The 21973-nt window shown below is 35.9% G+C and overlaps 1 protein-coding gene across 3 annotated transcripts in view; it reads left to right on the top strand.

Moving 5' to 3' along the window:
• Window positions 1–21973, top strand: part of mast4 (microtubule associated serine/threonine kinase family member 4) — a 302344-nt gene that overhangs the window by 70325 nt on the left and 210046 nt on the right. For all 3 annotated transcript variants that reach the window (XM_061966300.1, XM_061966299.1, XM_061966298.1), the window contains 2 exons: window positions 21095–21242; window positions 21607–21737. In XM_061966300.1, the coding sequence (XP_061822284.1) occupies window positions 21095–21242; window positions 21607–21737 (279 nt within the window). The remainder of the gene's footprint in view (window positions 1–21094; window positions 21243–21606; window positions 21738–21973) is intronic.

Below are 21973 nucleotides of genomic sequence, written 5' to 3'. Positions count from 1 at the left end.
AAAAATAAGTACTATACTGCATAAGAATGGACCTACAAATATGTCGTGCTGAAATAAACTAAATTAATCATGAATACATTTCTTAACTATACTGTTCAGAAAATTATTTTTCCATATATAAACTGCACCATATGTATGTATATATATATATATATATATACAGTATATATATGTCTTAATAAGGTTATCCAAAAAATAGTGCTCGATACCGTAGTAGAGCGCAATATATGTATGTGTGGGAAAAAAAATGACAAGACTACTTCATCTCTACAGGCCTGTTTCATGAGGGGGTTCCCTCAATCAAATCTCCTGATGATTGAGGGAACCCCCTCATGAAACAGGCCTGTAGAGATGAAGTAGTCTTGTGATTTTTTTTCCCACACATACATATATATATATATATATATATATATATATATATATATATATATATATATATATTAGGGGTGTAACGGTACGTGTATTTGTATTGAACCGTTTCGGTACGGGGGCTTCGTTTCGGTGCGGAGGTGTACCGAAGGAGTTTCCACACGGACATATTAAGTAGCGTAACGCACGTTGTGTAAACAATGCACACCCAGGCACAACACACTGCATGCTAGCAGCGACCGGGCTAGGATAGACTGACCATACGTCCTCTTTTCACGGGACATGTCCTCTTTTGCGGAGCTGTCAGGGCGGAGTTTCTTAAATGCCTCAAATGTCCGGCATTTTGAGTTAGGGTTGCGTGTATTTTCAATGTACGTTCAGGGTTAAGAAGGGGTTAAAAACAAAACAAACAGCAGCATTGGTGAGGGAGGGGCAGAGACAGAGAGAGAGAGAGAGTTATGATAAACGCGCATGCGTCGCCAGGCTCTGCTTTTTATCCATAGATTTATCACATTTCATTTTTTATTATCTATAGCAGGGGTGTCAAAAGTGTGCCATTTGCGGCCCACAGCTAATGTTTTAAAGGCCCACGGCACATTCTAAAAATACTATTAAAATAAGCAAAAACATAACAAAAGTGAAATGAAAAAGCTTAAAGGTTAAATGTAATTTAGAAAAAGTTGCAATGTTGACTAATAAAACAAAGCTGTTTTTTTACTTTCAAACTGTCATTGCTCAAAACATAATATTGAATCAAAATCAATGTTATTATGAATTATTGACCTATCCAAGGTTCCCATTACTTCACATCAAATATTACACTAAGAAAAATATTTTTGGTGGAAGATTTTGCAAATTTGGTAAATAAATAACCCAAAAATTAATATTTTGTTGTTTTCTTACTGTACCGAAAATGAACCAAACCGTGACCTATAAACCGAGGTACGTACCGAACCCAAATATTTGTGTACCGTTACACCCTAATATATATATATATATATATATATGTGTATATATGTGTATATGTATATATGTATATATATATGTATATATATACATACACATATATATAAATATATATGTATATATATATATCTGTGTGTATATATATATATATGTGTATGTATATATATGTATATATGTATATATATACATACACATATATATAAATATATGTATATATATATCTGTGTGTATATATATATATATATGTGTATATATATATATGTACATGTATATATATCAATCAATCAATGTTTATTTATATATCCCTAAATCACAAGTGTCTCAAAGGGCTGCACAAGCCATATATATATATATATATATATATATATATATATATATATATATATATATATATATATATATATATATATATATATATATATATATGTATGTATGTATATGTATATATATGTGTATATGTAAGTATATGTATATATATATATATGTACATGTATATATATTAATCAATCAATCAATGTTTATTTATATATCCCTAAATCACAAGTGTCTCAAAGGGCTGCACAAGCCACATATATATATATATATATATATATATATATATATATATATATATATATATATATGTATGTATATGTGTGTATATATGTGTATATATGTGTGTGTGTGTATGTTTGTTCTTGAAAGCAGCAGAGAACTCTTACTAAATTGAAGATCTTAGACCTAGGTTTTGCAGTATGTTTTTAACAACATTCTACTGTCATAGAGGATCTTTGACCGGTATTTTGAAATATTTTTAGGAACGGCAGAGCTTCCCTGTTACACTGAGGATCTTTGGCTTGTGTTTTCGCTTAAAAACAGCAGAGAACTCCTGACATATAGAAGATCTTTGACAAGTGTTGTTGTTTTTTTTTTTGCGTTTGATTTAAAAAAATTAGCAAAGCACTCCTGCAATATAGAAGATCTTTGACAAGTGTTTGTTTATTAGTTTTTGCGTTTGATTAAAAAAATCAGCAAAGCACTCCTGTCGTGTAGAGGATCTTTGACAAGAATGTTCTCCCCACAGCAGGTTCTTAAGAATACAAAGAACTCCTGAAAATCTTGTTGCAGCCGAATCCTAAAAACGGCAGAGAGCTCCTGTCATATAGAAGATCTTTGACAAATGTTTTTTTTTTGCAGAGCAGAGAACTCTTACTCAATTGAGGATCTTAGACCTAGGTTTTGCAGTATGTTTTTAACAACATTCTACTGTCATAGAGGATCTTTGACCGGTATTTTTGAAATATTTTTAGGAACGGCAGAGCTTCCCTGTTACACTGAGGATCTTTGGCTTGTGTTTTCGCTTAAAAACAGCAGAGAACTCCTGACATATAGGAGATCTTTGACAAGTGTTGTTTTGTTTTTTTTGCGTTTGATTTAAAAAAATTAGCAAAGCACTCCTGCAATATAGAAGATCTTTGACAAGTGTTTCTTTATTAGTTTTTGCGTTTGATTAAAAAAATCAGCAAAGCACTCCTGTCGTGTAGAGGATCTTTGACAAGAATGTTCTCCCCACAGCAGGTTCTTAAGAATACAAAGAACTCCTGAAAATCTTGTTGCAGCCGAATCCTAAAAACGGCAGAGAGCTCCTGTCATATAGAAGATCTTTGACAAATGTTTTTTTTTTGCAGAGCAGAGAACTCTTACTCAATTGAGGATCTTGGACTTAACAACAACAACATTCTACTGTCATTGAGGGTTTTTGCAATGCATCCCAAAAAGAGGAAGCGCTCCCTTGTTATATAAAGGATCTTTGGCTAGAATTGTTTCAGTAGGTGCATTAAAAAAACGGCCGAGCTGTCCCTGTCACGTTCAGGATCTTTGGTGTTTTTGCAGTAGGTCCTTTTCAAAAAGAGCTGCACTACTTTTTAAAACCTTCTGACGAAACGCCGTGAAAGGAAGTTTGGAATCCGGGCCGAGTGGACCAAGACTGATGTCCTGTGACGAGGTCCACGCCACATAGTTTACTCCCTGAGAAAGAGAGCGAGGTTGTTTATGACACAGTGACGCCATGCGCTCGCATTGTTCACTGACAGCAGCGACAATCTACGTTGTGCATTTGTTAGACTGACCGCCGGCTAAGCTCCGCCCCCTTGGCCACGGCCCGCACAACGGTTGCCGGGCAGGCTCGTCCAGCAGGCTGACATTCTCAAAGACTGCACCGAAGTCCGCTACAGACCGTAAACATAGGCTGCTAGAAGCCAGCAGCTACACCGCAGCTAAGCACACAATAGCACACATGCTGGACATGAGCAATAATCATTAGACAATCTTGCAGTGGAGTAAAGTATTAAATAGCATTTTCACATTCACAAGTCTACAAGCCAGAAGTATTAGAAAGTATGCAGTAACAAACGTGTCCGCGTCACTCAATTTACTGAAATATGAGCTTAAATTTGTGAAATATTCGTCAAACCCCCCCCCCCCCCCAAAAATAACCACTCCACTTCAACTTCAAGACATCATAAGTCCATTCCAGGCGGTTAACAATAAATAGGTTAGCGCCCCCTAGAGGGTGGCCGGAAAAAGATGTGGTACTCAGTTGTAATGCACTTTTACACCACTTGTGGCAGTGATGTCATACATCTCATACAACAACGTAATAGATGTCATATACAGTATCACATACAACAACGTAATGGATGTCATACACCGCATACAACAACGTAATAGATGTCATATATCACATACAACATTGTAATAGATGTCATATATCACATACAACAATACAATAGATGTCATATATCACATACAACAACGTAATAGATGTCATATATCACATACAACAATGTAATAGATGTCATACATCTCATACAACAATGTAATAGATGTCATATATTACATACAACATTGTAATAGATGTCATATATCACATACAACAATATAATAGATGTCATATATCACATACAACAACGTAATAGGTGTCTTATATCACATACAACAATGTAATAGATGTCATACATCGCATACAACAATGTAATAGATGTCATACATCGCATACAACAACGTTATAGATGCCATATATCACATACAACAATGTAATAGATGTCATATATCACATACAACAATGTAATATATGTCATATATCACATACAACAATGTAATAGATGTCATATATCTCATACAACAATGTAATAGATGTCATACATCGCATACAACAACGTAATAGATGTCATATATCACATACAACAATGTAATAGATGTCATATATCACATACAACAATGTAATAGATGTCATACATCGCATACAACAATGTAATAGATGTCATACATCGCATACAACAACGTTATAGATGCCATATATCACATACAACAATGTAATAGATGTCATACATCGCATACAACAACGTTATAGATGCCATATATCACATACAACAATGTAATAGATGTCATATATCACATACAACAATGTAATATATGTCATATATCACATACAACAATGTAATAGATGTCATATATCACATACAACAATGTAATAGATGTCATATATCACATACAACATTGTAATAGATGTCATATATCACATACAACAATGTAATAGATGCCATATATCACATACAACAATGTAATAGATGCCATATATCACATACAACAATGTAATAGATGTCATATATCACATACAACAATGTAATAGATGTCATACATCGCATACAACAATGTAATAGATGTCATACATCGCATACAACAACGTTATAGATGCCATATATCACATACAACAATGTAATAGATGTCATATATCACATACAACAATGTAATATATGTCATATCACATACAACAATGTAATAGATGTCATATATCACATACAACAATGTAATAGATGTCATATATCACATACAACATTGTAATAGATGTCATATATCACATACAACAATGTAATAGATGCCATATATCACATACAACAATGTAATAGATGCCATATATCACATACAACAATGTAATAGATGTCATATATCACATACAACAATGTAATAGATGTCATACATCGCATACAACAATGTAATAGATGCCATATATCACATACAACAGTGTAATAGATGTCATATATCACATACAACAATGTAATAGATGTCATACATCGCATACAACAATGTAATAGATGTCATACATCGCATACAACAACATTATAGATGCCATATATCACATACAACAATGTAATAGATGTCATACATCGCATACAACAATGTTATAGATGCCATATATCACATACAACAATGTAATAGATGTCATATATCACATACAACAATGTAATATATGTCATATATCACATACAACAATGTAATAGATGTCATATATCACATACAGCAATGTAATAGATGTCATATATCACATACAACAATGTAATAGATGTCATATATCACATACAACAATGTAATAGATGCCATATATCACATACAACAATGTAATAGATGCCATATATCACATACAACAATGTAATAGATGTCATATATCACATACAACAATGTAATAGATGTCATACATCGCATACAACAATGTAATAGATGTCATACATCGCATACAACAACGTTATAGATGCCATATATCACATACAACAATGTAATAGATGTCATACATCGCATACAACAATGTTATAGATGCCATATATCACATACAACAATGTAATAGATGTCATATATCACATACAACAATGTAATAGATGTCATATATCACATACAACAATGCAATAGATGTCATATATCACATACAACAATGTAATAGATGTCATATATCACATACAACATTGTAATAGATGTCATATATCACATACAACAATGTAATAGATGCCATATATAACATACAACAATGTAATAGATGTCATATATCACATACAACAATGTAATAGATGTCATATATCACATACAACAATGTAATAGATGCCATATATAACATACAACAATGTAATAGATGCCATATATAACATACAACAATGTAATAGATGTCATATATCACATACAACAACGTAATAGATGTCATATATCACATACAAGAACGTAATAGATGTCATATATCACATACAACATTGTAATAGATGTCATATATCACATACAACAATGTAATAGATGCCATATATCACATACAACAATGTAATAGATGTCATATATCACATACAAGAACGTAATAGATGTCATATATCACATACAACAACGTAATAGATGTCATATATCACATAGTGAAGTTAAGTGAATTATATTTATATAGCGCTTTTCTCTAGTGACTCAAAGCGCTTTACATAGTGAAACCCAATATCTAAGTTACATTTAAACCAATGTGGGTGGCACTGGGAGCAGGTGGGTAGAGTGTCTTGCCCAAGGACACAACGGCAGTGACTAGGACGGCAGAAGCTGGGATCGAACCTGGAACCCTCAAGTTGCTTGCACGGTCACTCTACCAACCGAGCTATACCGCCTCAACGTAATAGATGTCATATATCATACAACGTAATCCATAAATTAGCCGCACCGTTTTATAAGCCGCAGGGTTTAAAGAGTAGGAAAAAAGTAGTGGTAATTGAAGCATTTGTGTTTTGATCTCGTGTAAACTAGGGGTGTAACGGTTCACAAAAATGTCGGTTCGGTACGTACCTCGGTTTAGAGGTCACGGTTCGGTTCATTTTCGGTACAGTAAAAAAAAAAAAAAAAAAATGAATTTTTTGGTTATTTATTTACCAAATTTGTACACAACGGCTTTATCCTTTAAACATTGGGAACACTATAATAATTCTAATCAACATTAAACTGCCTCAAGTTGTTGCTCAGATTAAATAAAATGACAAAACTTTTCTTCTACATTAAAAAAGTGCAACATTAAACAGTTTCAAGTCAACTCATCATGCTTCATTTATTACAGCATTTGGGAAGCCTGTAGTTGATTTTTTATTATGTAAATGTTATATTTTTATCAACATGTGACAGCAGGGACCCTGCCATTCAAAACTAGGCTGCTACATTACTAATTATTAATGTAACTATAGATGAAAAAATGGTACAATAGCAATAGGAGAGACTATTCATCCCTGAACATCATGTAGGCTTAATGATGCACTTACATTATTATATCAACTATCATTTAACATAATGTCCTTTTTTGCTGCTTCAACACAGCTCAATCAACACAGAAAAAGGTAAAGTGAAATAACAGACAGACAGGGCTTTGCTGTCCGTAACACACACACACCGCAAAAGGAGCTAACGTTACGCTAAAAGCGAATTAGCCTTCACCTCAAGCCAGGACTGCGAGTAGTCTTACTAGTTACTTACTTACTTACTAGTAGTTGACTGGGAGGTGTTTATTATCATTTGGGGAGAGTGTGCAGCATGATGATTACCTGCTAAACACTAAGCACTGACTACATGCACTCTGAATACTCACTGCTGATTGGCTGTTACCGCTCTGTGTGTAACCAATCAGATGGTTGTGTGGGTTCTACCTGCAGCCCGTTTAGGCAGCAGTGTTGTTCCAAGATGGGATTATAGCAGCCAATGTTTGCACACAAGTCTTCAGGAGTGTTGTTGGAGTAAAGAGCAAGTGACCTTTAGTCCAAGACCCTCTCATCCCTTCTGTGCGGGAACATGAAAGGATGTGACCAACACAATGGCGGGCAAGCCAGATGAGAGTTTCCCCGTAACACACGTGTGTGTGTGTGTGTGTGTGTGTGTGTGTGTGTGTGTGTGTGTGTGTGTGTGTGTGTGTGTGTGTGTGTGTGTGTGTGTGTGTGCGTGTTGCTGCTTCCTGTTTAACTGCGTGCGTGTGCTGGTTGTCCTAGCAACCAGTGAGGTAGGATTGTTGGTGTCCACACAAACTGAAGACCTTGTTGGGCATGAAAGACCTTGCAGGACCAGAGTGTCATGGAGCTCTTAACTCAAAACACTTGTATGTCAAATCAACATCTCCCATTCAAATCAATTTAATTTCCCTCAAAACATCAGAAAAAAACAACGTTTAGATAATGAATGTTGTATTAAAAACAATACAATAGAATAGATGTAATAGTAATAGATGTCATATATCACATACAACAACGTAATAGATGTCATATATCACATACAACAACGTAATAGATGTCATATATCACATACAACAACGTAATAGATGTCATATATCACATACAACAATGTAATAGATGTCATATATCACATACAACAATGTAATAGATGTCATATATCACATACAACAATGTAATAGATGTCATATATCACATACAACAACGTAATAGATGTCATATATCACATACAACAATGTAATAGGTGTCATATATCACATACAACAATGTAATAGGTGTCATATATCACATACAACAATGTAATAGGTGTCATATATCACATACAACAATGTAATAGGTGTCATGTATCACATACAACAATGTAATAGGTGTCATATATCACATACAACAATTTAATAGAGGTCATATATCATACAACAATGTAATAGATGTCATATATCACATACAACAATGTAATAGATGTCATATATCGCATACAACAACGTAATAGATGTCATATATCACATACAACAATGTAATAGATGTCATATATCACATACAAAAACGTAATAGATGTCATATATCACATACAACAATGTAATAGATGTCATATATCACATACAACAACGTAATAGATGTCATATATCACATACAACAACGTAATAGATGTCATATATCACATACAACAACGTAATAGATGTCATATATCACATACAACAATGTAATAGGTGTCATGTATCACATACAACAATGTAATAGAGGTCATATATCATACAACAATGTAATAGATGTCATATATCACATACAACAATGTAATAGATGTCATATATCACATACAACAATGTAATAGATGTCATATATCACATACAACAATGTAATAGATGTCATATATCACATACAACAATGTAATAGATGTCATATATCGCATACAACAATGTAATAGAGGTCATATATCACATACAACAATGTAATAGAGGTCATATATCACATACAACAATGTAATAGAGGTCATATATCACATATAATAACGTACTAGATGTCATATATCGCATACAACAACGTAATAGATGTCATATATTACATACAACAATGTAATAGATGTCATATATCACATACAACAATGTAATAGATGTCATATATCACATACAACAATGTAATAGATGTCATATATCACATACAACAATGTAATAGATGTCATATATCACATACAACAATGTAATAGATGTCACATATCACATACAACAATGTAATAAAGGTCATATATCATACAACAATGTAATAGATGTCATATATCACATACAACAATGTAATAGATGTCATATATCACATACAACAACGTAATAGATGTCATATATCACATACAACAACGTAATAGATGTCATATATCACATACAACAACGTAATAGATGTCATATATCACATACAACAATGTAATAGATGTCATATATCACATACAACAATGTAATAGATGTCATATATCACATACAACAATGTAATAGATGTCATATATCACATACAACAACGTAACAGATGTCATATATCACATACAACAACGTAATAGATGTCATATATCACATACAACAACGTAATAGATGTCATATATCACATACAACAACGTAATAGATGTCATATATCACATACAACAATGTAATAGATGTCATATATCACATACAACAATGTAATAGATGTCATATATCACATACAACATTGTAATAGATGTCATATATCACATACAACAATGTAATAGATGTCATATATCACATACAACATTGTAATAGATGTCATATATCACATACAACAATGTAATAGATGTCATATATCACATACAACAATCTAATAGAGGTCATATATCATACAACAATGTAATAAAGTCAAAGTTAAAGTTAAAGTAGCAATGATTGTCACACACACACTAGGTGTGGCGAGATTATTCTCTGCATTTGACCCATCACCCTTGATCACCCCCTGGGAGGTGAGGGGAGCAGTGGGCAGCAGCGGTGGCTGCGCCCGGGAATCATTTTGGTGATTTAACCCCCAATTCCAACCCTTGATGCTGAGTGTCAAGCAGGGAGGTAATGGGTCCCATTTTTTTATAGTCTTTGGTATGACTCGGCCGGGATTTGAACTCACAACCTACCGATCTCAGGACGGACACTCCAACCACTAGGCCACTGAGTAGGTTAGATGTCATATATTGCATACAACAACGTAATAGATGTCATATATCACATACAACAATGTAATAGAGGTCATATATCATACAACAACGTAATAGAGGTCATATATCGCATACAACAACATAATAGATGTCATATATCACATACAACAATGTAATAGGCGTTATATATCACATACAACAATGTAATAGAGGTCATATATCATACAACAATGTAATAGATGTCATATATCGCATACAACAACGTAATATATGTCATATATCACATACAACAATGTAATAGGTGTCATATATCACATACAACAATGTAATAGAGGTCATATATCATACAACAATGTAATAGAGGTCATATATCATACAACAACGTAATAGATGTCATATATCACATACAACAATGTAATAGAGGTCATATATCATACAACAATGTAATAGATGTCATATATCGCATACAACAACGTAATAGATGTCATATATCACATACAACAATGTAATAGAAGTCATATATCACATACAACAATGTAATAGATGTCATATATCACATACAACAATGTAATAGATGTCATATATCATACAACAATGTAATAGATGTCATATATCGCATACAACAACGTAATATATGTCATATATCACATACAACAATGTAATAGGTGTCATATATCACATACAACAATGTAATAGATGTCATATATCATACAACAATGTAATAGATGTCATATATCGCATACAACAACGTAATATATGTCATATATCACATACAACAATGTAATAGAGGTCATATATCACATACAACAACGTAATAGATGTCATATATCACATACAACAATGTAATAGATGTCATATATCATACAACAATGTAATAGAGGTCATATATCATACAACAATGTAATAGAGGTCATATATCATACAACAATGTAATAAATGTCATATATCACATACAACATTGTAATAGATGTCATATATCACATACAACAATGTAATAGAGGTCATATATCATACAACAATGTAATAGATGTCATATATCACATACAACAATGTAATAGATGTCATATATCACATACAACAATGTAATAGAGGTCATATATCACATACAACAATGTAATAGAGGTCATATATCACATATAATAACGTACTAGATGTCATATATCGCATACAACAACGTAATAGATGTCATATATTACATACAACAATGTAATAGATGTCATATATCACATACAACTATGTAATAGATGTCATATATCACATACAACAATGTAATAGATGTCATATATCACATACAACAATGTAATAGATGTCATATATCACATACAACAATGTAATAGATGTCACATATCACATACAACAATGTAATAGGTGTCATATATCGCATACAAAAACGTAATAGATGTCATATATCACATACAACAACGTAATAGATGTCATATATCACATACAACAACGTAATAGATGTCATATATCACATACAACAACGTAATAGATGTCATATATCACATACAACAACGTAATAGATGTCATATATCACATACAACAACGTAATAGATGTCATATATCACATACAACAACGTAATAGATGTCATATATCACATACAACAACGTAATAGATGTCATATATCACATACAACAACGTAATAGATGTCATATATCACATACAACAGTGTAATAGATGTCATATATAGCATACAACAACGTAATAGAGGTCATATATCACATACAACAATGTAATAGAGGTCATATATCACATACAACAACGTAATAGATGTCATATATCACATACAACAATGTAATAGGTGTCATATATCACATACAACAATGTAATAGATGTCATATATCATACAACAATGTAATAGAGGTCATATATCATACAACAATGTAATAGAGGTCATATATCATACAACAATGTAATAAATGTCATATATCACATACAACATTGTAATAGATGTCATATATCACATACAACAATGTAATAGAGGTCATATATCATACAACAATGTAATAGATGTCATATATCACATACAACAATGTAATAGATGTCATATATCACATACAACAATGTAATAGAGGTCATATATCACATACAACAATGTAATAGAGGTCATATATCACATATAATAACGTACTAGATGTCATATATCGCATACAACAACGTAATAGATGTCATATATTACATACAACAATGTAATAGATGTCATATATCACATACAACTATGTAATAGATGTCATATATCACATACAACAATGTAATAGATGTCATATATCACATACAACAATGTAATAGATGTCATATATCACATACAACAATGTAATAGATGTCACATATCACATACAACAATGTAATAGGTGTCATGTATCACATACAACAATGTAATAGAGGTCATATATCATACAACAATGTAATAGAGGTCATATATCACATACAACAATGTAATAGGCGTCATATATAACATACAACAATGTAATAGATGTCATATATCACATACAACAATGTAATAGATGTCACATATCACATACAACAATGTAATAAAGGTCATATATCATACAACAATGTAATAGATGTCATATATCGCATACAACAATGTAATAGATGTCATATATCAGATACAACAATGTAATAGGTGTCATGTATCACATACAACAATGTAATAGAGGTCATATATCATACAACAATGTAATAGATGTCATATATCACATACAACAATGTAATAGGCGTCATATATCACATACAACAATGTAATAGATGTCATATATCACATACAACAATGTAATAGATGTCACATATCACATACAACAATGTAATAAAGGTCATATATCATACAACAATGTAATAGATGTCATATATCGCATACAACAATGTAATAGATGTCATATATCACATACAACAATGTAATAGGTGTCATGTATCACATACAACAATGTAATAGAGGTCATATATCATACAACAATGTAATAGATGTCATATATCACATACAACAATGTAATAGGCGTCATATATCACATACAACAATGTAATAGATGTCATATATCACATACAACAACGTAATAGATGTCATATATCACATACAACAATGTAATAGATGTCATATATCACATACAACAACATAATTGATGTCATATATCACATGCAACAATGTAATAGATGTCATATATCGCATACAACAACGTAATAGATGTCATATATCGCATACAACAACATAATTGATGTCATATATCACATACAACAATGTAATAGATGTCATATATCACATACAACAATGTAATAGGTGTCATATATCACATACAACAATGTAATAGATGTCATATATCGCATACAACAACATAATTGATGTCATATATCACATACAACAATGTAATAGATGTCATATATCACATACAACAATGTAATAGATGTCATATATCACATACAATAACGCACTAGATGTCATATATCACATACAACAACGTAATAGATGTCATATATGACATACAACAATGTAATAGATGTCATATATCACATACAACAACATAATTGATGTCATATATCACATGCAACAATGTAATAGATGTCATATATCGCATACAACAACGTAATAGATGTCATATATCGCATACAACAACATAATTGATGTCATATATCACATACAACAATGTAATAGATGTCATATATCACATACAACAATGTAATAGGTGTCATATATCACATACAACAATGTAATAGATGTCATATATCGCATACAACAACATAATTGATGTCATATATCACATACAACAATGTAATAGATGTCATATATCACATACAACAATGTAATAGATGTCATATATCACATACAACAATGTAATAGATGTCATATATCACATACAATAACGCACTAGATGTCATATATCACATACAACAACGTAATAGATGTCATATATCACATACAACAACGTAATAGATGATATGTATTTTAAGTAATGTATAAATAACTCTCCCTATTAATTAATTACATTTATTTAAGAGTAATTCCGTAAATCAATAATGAGTAACTATAATTCATGACTTTTGCAGCACGTGTGTGTGTGTGTGTGTGTGTGTGTGTGTGTGTGTGTGTGTGTGTGTGTGTGTGTGTGTGTGTGTGTGTGTCTAACTTCCTGCCGTTGTTTGTGTAGCCGTGTATGCCTGTGTGTTTCAGAAGTCCCAGTGCGTTTGCCACTTATCGCACACACACACACACACACACACACACACACACACACACACACACACACACACACACACACACACACACACACACACACACACACACATTGTTTGTGGTCTCCACAGGTGAAGGTCAACAACCGCAGTGGAGAGTCTCTCCAGTGTTTGTGTTCCTCTGAAACTGTGCGGCTTTGTGTCGTTGATTAGAGTGCGTGCGTGTGCGTCCGTCTGTGTGTGTGTGTGTGTGTGTGTGTGCTTGCTGACAGTCAAACATTGTAATCGTGTTGTGTGTTTGCTGTGACAATAAAGTCGTGTCGTGGAGGCGGAGCAAAGAAGGTCGGGTCAGGTTCCATGTTGCACGGCGACGACACAAGTGCAATGACGACACAAGTGCAATGACGACACAAGTGCAATGACGACACAAGTGCAGTGACGACACAAGTGCAATGACGACACAAGTGCAATGACGACACAAGTGCAGTGACGACACAAGTGCAATGACGACACAAGTGCAATGACGACACAAGTGCAATGACGACACAAGTGCAATGACGACACAAGTGCAATGACGACACAAGTGCAGTGACGACACAAGTGCAATGACGACACAAGTGCAATGACGACACAAGTGCAGTGACGACACAAGTGCAATGACGACACAAGTGCAATGACGACACAAGTGCAATGACGACACAAGTGCAGTGACGACACAAGTGCAGTGACGACACAAGTGCAATGACGACACAAGTGCAATGACGACACAAGTGCAATGACGACACAAGTGCAATGACGACACAAGTGCAGTGACGACACAAGTGCAATGACGACACAAGTGCAATGACGACACAAGTGCAGTGACGACACAAGTGCAATGACGACACAAGTGCAATGACGACACAAGTGCAATGACGACACAAGTGCAATGACGACACAAGTGCAATGACGACACAAGTGCAGTGACGACACAAGTGCAATGACGACACAAGTGCAATGACGACACAAGTGCAGTGACGACACAAGTGCAATGACGACACAAGTGCAATGACGACACAAGTGCAATGACGACACAAGTGCAATGACGACACAAGTGCAATGACGACACAAGTGCAGTGACGACACAAGTGCAGTGACGACACAAGTGCAGTGACGACACAAGTGCAATGACGACACAAGTGCAATGACGACACAAGTGCAGTGACGACACAAGTGCAGTGACGACACAAGTGCAGTGACGACACAAGTGCAATGACGACACAAGTGCAATGACGACACAAGTGCAATGACGACACAAGTGCAGTGACGACACAAGTGCAGTGACGACACAAGTGCAGTGACGACACAAGTGCAGTGACGACACAAGTGCAGTGACGACACAAGTGCAATGACGACACAAGTGCAATGACGACACAAATGCAATGACGACACAAATGCAATGACGACACAAGTGCAGTGACGACACAAGTGCAATGACGACACAAGTGCAATGACGACACAAGTGCAATGACGACACAAGTGCAATGACGACACAAGTGCAATGACGACACAAGTGCAGTGACGACACAAGTGCAATGACGACACAAGTGCAGTGACGACACAAGTGCAGTGACGACACAAGTGCAATGACGACACAAGTGCAATGACGACACAAGTGCAATGACGACACAAGTGCAATGACGACACAAGTGCAATGACGACACAAGTGCAGTGACGACACAAGTGCAATGACGACACAAGTGCAATGACGACACAAGTGCAGTGACGACACAAGTGCAATGACGACACAAGTGCAATGACGACACAAGTGCAATGACGACACAAGTGCAGTGACGACACAAGTGCAGTGACGACACAAGTGCAATGACGACACAAGTGCAATGACGACACAAGTGCAATGACGACACAAGTGCAATGACGACACAAGTGCAGTGACGACACAAGTGCAATGACGACACAAGTGCAATGACGACACAAGTGCAGTGACGACACAAGTGCAATGACGACACAAGTGCAATGACGACACAAGTGCAATGACGACACAAGTGCAATGACGACACAAGTGCAATGACGACACAAGTGCAGTGACGACACAAGTGCAGTGACGACACAAGTGCAATGACGACACAAGTGCAGTGACGACACAAGTGCAGTGACGACACAAGTGCAATGACGACACAAGTGCAATGACGACACAAGTGCAATGACGACACAAGTGCAATGACGACACAAGTGCAGTGACGACACAAGTGCAGTGACGACACAAGTGCAGTGACGACACAAGTGCAATGACGACACAAGTGCAATGACGACACAAGTGCAGTGACGACACAAGTGCAGTGACGACACAAGTGCAGTGACGACACAAGTGCAATGACGACACAAGTGCAATGACGACACAAGTGCAATGACGACACAAGTGCAGTGACGACACAAGTGCAGTGACGACACAAGTGCAGTGACGACACAAGTGCAGTGACGACACAAGTGCAGTGACGACACAAGTGCAATGACGACACAAGTGCAATGACGACACAAATGCAATGACGACACAAATGCAATGACGACACAAGTGCAGTGACGACACAAGTGCAATGACGACACAAGTGCAATGACGACACAAGTGCAATGACGACACAAGTGCAATGACGACACAAGTGCAGTGACGACACAAGTGCAGTGACGACACAAGTGCAATGACGACACAAGTGCAATGACGACACAAGTGCAATGACGACACAAGTGCAGTGACGACACAAGTGCAATGACGACACAAGTGCAGTGACGACACAAGTGCAGTGACGACACAAGTGCAATGACGACACAAGTGCAATGACGACACAAATGCAATGACGACACAAATGCAATGACGACACAAGTGCAGTGACGACACAAGTGCAATGACGACACAAGTGCAATGACGACACAAGTGCAATGACGACACAAGTGCAGTGACGACACAAGTGCAGTGACGACACAAGTGCAGTGACGACACAAGTGCAGTGACGACACAAGTGCAGTGACGACACAAGTGCAATGACGACACAAGTGCAATGACGACACAAGTGCAATGACGACACAAGTGCAATGACGACACAAGTGCAGTGACGACACAAGTGCAGTGACGACACAAGTGCAATGACGACACAAGTGCAATGACGACACAAGTGCAATGACGACACAAGTGCAGTGACGACACAAGTGCAATGACGACACAAGTGCAGTGACGACACAAGTGCAATGACGACACAAGTGCAATGACGACACAAGTGCAGTGACGACACAAGTGCAATGACGACACAAGTGCAGTGACGACACAAGTGCAATGACGACACAAGTGCAATGACGACACAAGTGCAATGACGACACAAGTGCAGTGACGACACAAGTGCAATGACGACACAAGTGCAGTGACGACACAAGTGCAGTGACGACACAAGTGCAATGACGACACAAGTGCAGTGACGACACAAGTGCAATGACGACACAAGTGCAATGACGACACAAATGCAATGACGACACAAATGCAATGACGACACAAGTGCAGTGACGACACAAGTGCAATGACGACACAAGTGCAATGACGACACAAGTGCAATGACGACACAAGTGCAGTGACGACACAAGTGCAGTGACGACACAAGTGCAGTGACGACACAAGTGCAGTGACGACACAAGTGCAGTGACGACACAAGTGCAGTGACGACACAAGTGCAGTGACGACACAAGTGCAATGACGACACAAATGCAATGACGACACAAATGCAATGACGACACAAGTGCAATGACGACACAAGTGCAATGGCGACACAAGTGCAACGACGCAAATGCAATGACGACACAAGTGCAACGACGCAAATGCAACAACTGCACAAGTGCAATGACGACACAAGTGCAATGACGACACAAGTGCAATGACGACACAAGTGCAATGACGACACAAGTGCAATGACGACACAAGTGCAATGACGCAAATGCAACGACGCAAATGCAATTACGACACAAGTGCAATGACTGCACAAGTGCAATGACGACACAAGTGCAATGACGACACAAGTGCAACGATGCAAATGCAATGACGACACAAATGCAACGACGACACAAGTGCAACGATGCAAATGCAATGACGACACAAGTGCAATGACGCAAATGCAACGACGCAAATGCAATTACGACACAAGTGCAATGACTGCACAAGTGCAATGACGACACAAGTGCAATGACGACACAAGTGCAACGATGCAAATGCAATGACGACACAAATGCAACGACGACACAAGTGCAACGATGCAAATGCAATGACGACACAAATGCAACGACGACACAAGTGCAACGATGCAAATGCAACGACGACACAAGTGCAACGACGACACAAGTGCAGAACAGCACAACTTACCTTTGCAGTCAGGAGGGACAAACATCATAATTATCATGTTAATACTTACCTTCATGCTCCTGATTTTTACTGCCTTCATTATTTACTCACTCACTCTTTTCCTTCTTCTTGCTCCGACTTGCCAGGGAGGCCACACCTCACATGTGTGTATCACCTGCCAGGGAGGCCACACCTAGGGCTGGCCAATATGGCCTTTTATTAATATCTCAATATTAACAACGTAATGTCATATATCACATACAACAACGTAATAGATGTCATATATCACATACAACAACGTAATAGATGTCTTTTATCACATACAACAACGTAATAGATGTCATATATCACATACAACAATTTAATAGACGTCATATATCACATACAACAATGTAATAGACGTCATATATCACATACAACAATGTAATAGATGTCATATATCACAGACAACAACATAATAGATGTCATATATCACATACAACAATGTAATAGATGTCATATATCACATACAACAACGTAATAGATGTCATATATCACATACAACAATGTAATAGATGTCATATATCACATACAACAATGTAATAGACGTCATATATCACATACAACAATGTAATAGATGTCATCTATCACATACAACAATGTAATAGATGTCATCTATCACATACAACAACGTAATAGATGTCATATATCACATACAACAACGTAATAGATGTCATATATCACATACAACAATGTAATAGACGTCATATATCACATACAACAATGTAATAGATGTCATCTATCACATACAACAATGTAATAGATGTCATCTATCACATACAACAACGTAATAGATGTCATATATCACATACAACAACGTAATAGATGTCATATATCACATACAACAATGTAATAGATGTCATATATCACATACAACAACCTAATAGATGTCATATATCACATACAACAACGTAATAGATGTCATATATCACATACAACAACATAATAGATGTCATATATCACATACAACGTAATAGATGTCATATATCACATACAACAACGTAATAGATGTCATATATCACATACAACAATGTAATAGATGTCATATATCACATACAACAATGTAATAGATGTCATATATCACATACAACGTAATAGATGTCATATATCACATACAACAACGTAATAGATGTCATATATCACATACAACAACGTAATAGATGTCATATATCACATACAACAACGTAATAGATGTCATATATCACATACAACAATGTAATAGACGTCATATATCACATACAACAATGTAATAGATGTCATATATCACATACAACATTGTAATAGATGTCATAAATCACATAACAACGTAATGGATGTCATATATCACATACAACAACGTAATGGATGTCATATATCAAATAAAACAACGTAATAGATGACATATATCAAATATAACAACGTAATAGATGTCATATATCACATACAACAACGTAATGGATGTCATATATCACATACAACAACGTAATGGATGTCATATATCAAATAAAACAACGTAATAGATGTCATATATCAAATACAACAATGTAATAGATGTCATTTATGGCATACAACAACGTAATAGATGTCATATCACATACAAAAAAGAGCATAGCTATATTAGCTACATGCTAACATTAGAATCACATTTTGACATAACTTGTGAATGTTTGCGCTGTCTAAAAGCTTTTCTAGTTTTAAGATACGTAGTGAAGCCTGCTTTTTTTTTTTTTTACAAAGCTGCACTCTGTCAAGTGTTGAGCGTGTACGCAGTAAATAGTCTCAAAATAAAAAAGTCTGTATTTATGTAGCGGGTTCATCTAGTCTGGACCGAGGTCAGTACCAGGATGTTTTGTGCCAGTGTTGGAGGATCATACTGCAGATATTTCTGGCACATTCCAATACCCTTAAGAAGTCACTTTCGCGTAATGGGGGATACGTCCATCGAAAAGGGTGCCCGGCGGGCTGCGTGGTGGTGGCCTACGCCCATACACCAGCATTGAATTGATGAACCTTTCTCTTTGCCTTTCATCCAGCTGGACCACATCCTCTGGCCCCCCGCCCTCAGGAAGACCAGCAACCCCGAGCTGGCTCCCGGACTGAGTCCGGCTCTCAGGCTGAAGCGCCACCTCAGCGAGGAGGGGTCCAACATAAGGAGGCGGAGCCTGGGAGGCGGTCTCACAGGTAACTATGGCAACTCTTTTGTGTGCCTTTCACCATCAGGGATGACTGAATGCAGCAGCACCCTCTAGTGGCCACTCCATAAACACACACATGTGACTACTTGTGTTAGTATGTTACAGTGTACTAATTAGTATGTTACAGTGTACTAATTAGTATGTTACAGTGTACTAATATGAAATGTAGCAGCTGTGAGAGTGGAGCGTCTCTTATTACGTAACACGGGGATTGCTCCTGATCTCTTAATGGGATCTTTTTTTTTTTTCCTCCCTCCTCTGGCCTCGTTGAGCCGCTTGGCCTCGGTCCAGTCCAGCTGAGGACTACACTCCACTTGACTACTTTTCTTCCCTGTGTCGCCGCCCTGCAGGAAAGTATCTTCTGCTGCCCGCCCACTCCCAGCCCACCACGTGGCAGCCCTCCTCATCCGAGACCTCCAACCTGGTCCGCATGCGCTCCCTCAACCTGGGGAAGTCGGACCCCTCCCTGACCTCCAGCCCAGTGAGTCACAGAAAACAAACACCACTATTTTTTTGTCAGAGTAAAACTTTTTATTTAATTTAAATTTATTTATTTTAATTTATTTATTCTATTATTTATTTAATTTAATTTATTATATATTTATTTATTATTATTATTATTATTATTATTTGTTATTTATTTATTTTATTTTATTTTGCTTTTTCAAAAATGTATTTGGTGACTAATTGTTCATGAGTTCATTAGTGAAGCAAGAC

Source organism: Nerophis lumbriciformis, linkage group LG11, assembly GCF_033978685.3.
Source record: "Nerophis lumbriciformis linkage group LG11, RoL_Nlum_v2.1, whole genome shotgun sequence".
Classification (NCBI taxonomy): Eukaryota; Metazoa; Chordata; class Actinopteri; order Syngnathiformes; family Syngnathidae; genus Nerophis; species Nerophis lumbriciformis.
This window is presented reverse-complemented; position numbering and strand designations above follow the sequence as displayed.